At 44.8% G+C, this 4,526-nt stretch overlaps 1 protein-coding gene across 1 annotated transcript; it reads left to right on the forward strand.

Annotated features, from left to right (window-relative positions):
- Positions 1-442: 442 nt before the first annotated feature.
- Positions 443-1,287, forward strand: LOC142852933 (small ribosomal subunit protein eS4, X isoform-like). Its single transcript, XM_075977905.1, has one exon. It carries the CDS (start codon positions 459-461, stop codon positions 1,260-1,262), a length of 804 nt encoding a protein of 267 aa, XP_075834020.1. The 5' UTR covers positions 443-458; the 3' UTR covers positions 1,263-1,287.
- The last annotated feature ends 3,239 nt before the right edge of the window (positions 1,288-4,526 follow it).

The following is a 4,526-nucleotide window of genomic DNA, read 5'->3' on the forward strand; positions in this document are numbered from 1 at the left end:
CCTACTCACACAGGAGTGGGCACAGGCAGTGCTCCAGAAGACACATATGAACCCAAACACACGCACAAGTTGGGAGACATGAAGAAAAGGGAATAGAAAGAACATGGGTGAAGGCTTCATCTTTCATAAATGATTGTTCTTATGTGCGGGATCTATTTCTCAACCTGCGTTAACTGTGATTTTGTCCACAGCATTCTAGTGAAAAGTTCCTGCATAACTGTGGTTTCAACTTCATTTTTGTTTTCTCAAATAACTCTGCTGAAAATCATAGATCGCTTGAACCTATGAAGAACAGGGGTAACCTGTTGTAACAGAATGGCAGCTTTGTGTGGAAGCCTTTTCCACGATGTCATGGTCATATGGAAACCACTGCTATTTTTCATTTGAGGTTGGCACATCACGACTATGTTCTACTCTTAAAGAACATATGCCAGGCTCTTTCAGTTCCCAGCGCAGCCATGGCTCGTGGTCCCAATAAACATCTGAAGCGTGTAGCAGCTCCAAAGCATTGGATGCTGGATAAACTAACCGGCGTGTTTGCGCCTCGTCCGTCCACTGGCCCTCACAAGCTGAGGGAATGTCTGCCTCTGATCATTTTCCTGAGGAACAGGCTTAAGTATGCCCTGACTGGCGATGAAGTGAAGAAGATCTGCATCCAGCGCTTCATTAAGATTGATGGCAAAGTCAGGACCGATATAACCTACCCTGATAGGTTTATAGATGTCATCAACATTGACAAGACTGGAGAGAACTTCTGTCTGATCTATGACACCAAGGGTCGCTTTGCCCTTCATCATATTACACCTGAGGAGGCCAAGTACAAGTTGTGCAAAGTGAGAAAGATCTTTGTGGGCACAAAAGGAATCCCACATCTGGTGACCCATGATGCTCGCACTATTCGCTACCCTGATCTCCTCATCAAGGTGAATGACACCATTCAGATTGATTTGGATACGGGTAAAATAACCGACTTCATCAAGTTTGACACTGGTAACCTGTGTATGGTGACTGGGGGTGCTAACTTGGGAAGAATTGGTGTGATCACCAACAGAGAGAGACATCCCGGCTCTTTTGATGTGGTCCATGTGAAAGATGCCAATGGCAACAGCTTTGCCACCCGGCTTTCCAACATTTTTGTTATTGGCAAGGGCAACAAACCATGGATTTCTCTTCCCCGAGGAAAAGGAATCCGCCTCACAGTTGCTGAAGAGAGAGACAAGAGGCTAGCGGCCACACAGAGCAGTGGGTGGACGGGTCTCTAAGAGACATGCTGGAGACGTATTTGTACTCTTGAGAGACATGCTGGAGACGTATTTGTACTCTTGAGAAACGCTGGAGACGTATTTATACTCTTGAGAGACGCTGGAGACGTATTTATACTCTTGAGAGACGCTGGAGACGTATTTGTACTCTTGAGAGACACGCTGGAGACGTATTTGTACTCTTGAGAGACACGCTGGAGACGTATTTGTACTCTTGAGAGACACGCTGGAGATGTATTTGTACTCTTGAGAGACACGCTAGAGACGTATTTGTACTCTTGAGAGACATGCTGGAGACGTATTTGTACTCTTGAGAGACGCTGGAGACGTATTTGTACTCTTGAGAGACGCTGGAGACGTATTTATACTCTTGAGAGACGCTGGAGACGTATTTGTACTCTTGAGAGACGCTGGAGACGTATTTGTACTCTTGAGAGACGCTGGAGACGTATTTGTACTCTTGAGAGACATGCTGGAGACGTATTTGTACTCTTGAGAGACGCTGGAGACGTATTTGTACTCTTGAGAGACACACTGGAGACGTATTTGTACTCTTGAGAGACACGCTGGAGACGTATTTGTACTCTTGAGAGACACGCTGGAGACGTATTTGTACTCTTGAGAGACACGCTGGAGACGTATTTGTACTCTTGAGAGACACGCTGGAGACGTATTTGTACTCTTGAGAGACACGCTGGAGACGTATTTGTACTCTTGCTAACAAGCCTTTCTAGGCAACGTGCTAGATTAAAAAGCATGATGAAAACTAAAAAAAAAAAAGATATGCCAGGCCTGAAAGAGAAATTTCTGTTTATTATTTCATTATTCAATAAAGAAATTCCTGTTTTTTACCTTACTAAATGTTGACTTGATTTTTATCCTGACCCGTGGGGCAATATTATACAAGCCCTACATTGTATGGCAGCCAAACTTACAGGCCAGCTCATACCTGGCCGCACGGAAGGTGGTCACATGACTTCCAGACAGGATGTCGCCATCCTAAAAAGATTAGGATATGCTAATATTGTTCTGATTCTTTCTTTGCCATTATGGAGATCACCTGGAAAGTGTTAATCCAGGCTACCTGACAGAGCAACCATACTTGTAGCAACTCGTGTGTCAGGATACCTATGTCTTATTGGTAGCTGTTTCTGACACCCACAGACATGTCAAGTCTACAGCATGGCCACAGGGACACCCGATGCCAGGTTTTTTGTTTTGTTTTTATTGTGGTTGTTGTTGTTGTTGTTTTGGGAGAGACAATATTTCTCTGTACCTTTAGAAACTTGCTCTGTAGAGCAGGCTGGCCTGCCTCTGCCTCACGAGTACTGCATTAAAGGCATGCGGCGCCGCCACCACTCAGCAAACTGATACTCTGATTGCATTGACATGAGCAGTCCAGGAAAAAGCTAGGAAGGCCTTCCGGGCTCAGGGTCACATGGTCACAGGGCTCTCATTTGTGGGAACAAAACAAACACTTTCTGTGATGGGCAAACAAAAAGAAGACATCAAGGGATGTAGAGCTGCCAACTACAGAGGAAAACATTTATAGGTCAATTAAACTAAAAGAGGCAGAGAACGTGCCTCAATTCAGATGCCCCTGCTCAGCTGTCCAGGCATCAGCATAGGTCTTGCCTTAGGAAATTCAGAGACACAAATGACATCAGAACAACTGGGGAAAACATGAAAACCAAAGCTAAGGAAGCACACTCAGGAGGCAGAGGCAGGAGGATCTCTGTGAGTTCAAGATCAGCCATGTTCACAAAGGGAGTTCCAGGACATCAAAGCTGTTACATAGAAAAACCTTTTCTTGAATCAGAATTCCCCCTTGCCCCCCGAAAAAGCAAAGGAAGCTTGAGTCTGTACACAGCTTGGTAGGCAAGCATGAGGCCTGACTTCCATGTCCCTCTGTGACAAACAGGAATGATGACATGTGCTTGGAATCCTACCACCAGCAAGGCAGCCATCTGCTGATTACTGGGTCTCACTGTCAAGTGACCCTGTATCAAAAAAACAAAACCAAACAGTGACTGTGTCTGAGGAACAAACACTGAGGTTCCCCTGTGGCTTCCACATGCACATACCCCAAATGAATGTATGTGTACACACAGACACAAGGGCATGCGTATATGTGTAAGAAGAAACACAGATACACACACATGGGGACGGGGGAGAGAGGAGAGAGAATAGAAGATCAATTAAACTTTTGTGGACTGATTGGTGTGTCTCAAAGTATTTTGTATTTTGATTCTTTGAGACAGGGCTAGCGGCTCATTCTGCAGTTCAGTGAAGGCCCTATGTATCTCTAATGGTGACCTCAAACATCTGCTTGTTCTGCTCTACTGCCAAGTGTAGACATTACAGGTATTGACCTCCCTCTTCATCTGTCCAGTGCTACAAATCTGTACCAGATACTGAAGCGTGCTGGAGCAACCTCTGTGAATAAGGTGATCCTGAAACCATTTTACAAATTTCATGGAGGGCTTGCAAACAGAGGTTTCTCTGGACTGAACTGTCCAGCAGCGGCTTTGAAATAAATCCTCATTATATTGTTATATTGAGTACAGAATTTTGGCCTATAGTTCAGGCTTATTACTAAATATCTCTTTCATTTAAATTAATCTGTTTCTATTAATCTATGTATTGCCATGTGGCTGTGGCTTCACCAGTTCCCTGTTGTCTTGTTTCTCAGGCAGTTGGCTCCTGTCTTTGGACTCTGCCCTTTTTTCTCCCTGTACCTCTGTTTGGCTTCCCCAAACCTGTACCCTTATTCTGCCTTGCTGTAGGCCAAATCAGCTTTATTACCAACCAATGAAAAGAATACATATTCACAGTGTACAGAAGGGTTATTACATGGAAAGACCTGGCGTCAGGAAGTGGAAGAAGAAGGATCTCTGGACTCAGAATTAGTGTGGATTCTCTGAACTCATGCTGTATAGCTTGGGTCCCTCTTAGCAGATATTCACACCGAGAAAGGTGTCAGAAACTAAAGAACTGGTATCACAGGATGAGAAGTGTCAGTGGATACCATAGTCACTTCCCAAAGCTCAGAGAGACTAGGGACAGAGCCCCTGAAAGCCTCAGAAGAGACAGTCCCTGGTAGAAATAAGAAGGCTAGGAGATGGGCTGACTCTACACAGCCAAACCTCTAGGACCTGATGACAGTTCTGACCAACAGGAAGAAAACTTCTTAGTGTTCTTCATCTTGGGTCACCATCTTTTGTCAGGGCACAGGCAAAAGTCACATCAACACAGATGAACAGA

Source organism: Microtus pennsylvanicus, chromosome 6 (assembly GCF_037038515.1).
Source record: "Microtus pennsylvanicus isolate mMicPen1 chromosome 6, mMicPen1.hap1, whole genome shotgun sequence".
NCBI classification, from domain to species: Eukaryota; Metazoa; Chordata; class Mammalia; order Rodentia; family Cricetidae; genus Microtus; species Microtus pennsylvanicus.

Coding starts and splice junctions, on each gene's coding strand:
- LOC142852933 (XM_075977905.1), top strand. CDS start 459: ATGGCTCGTGGTCCCAATAAACATCTGAAGCGTGTAGCAGCTCCAAAG.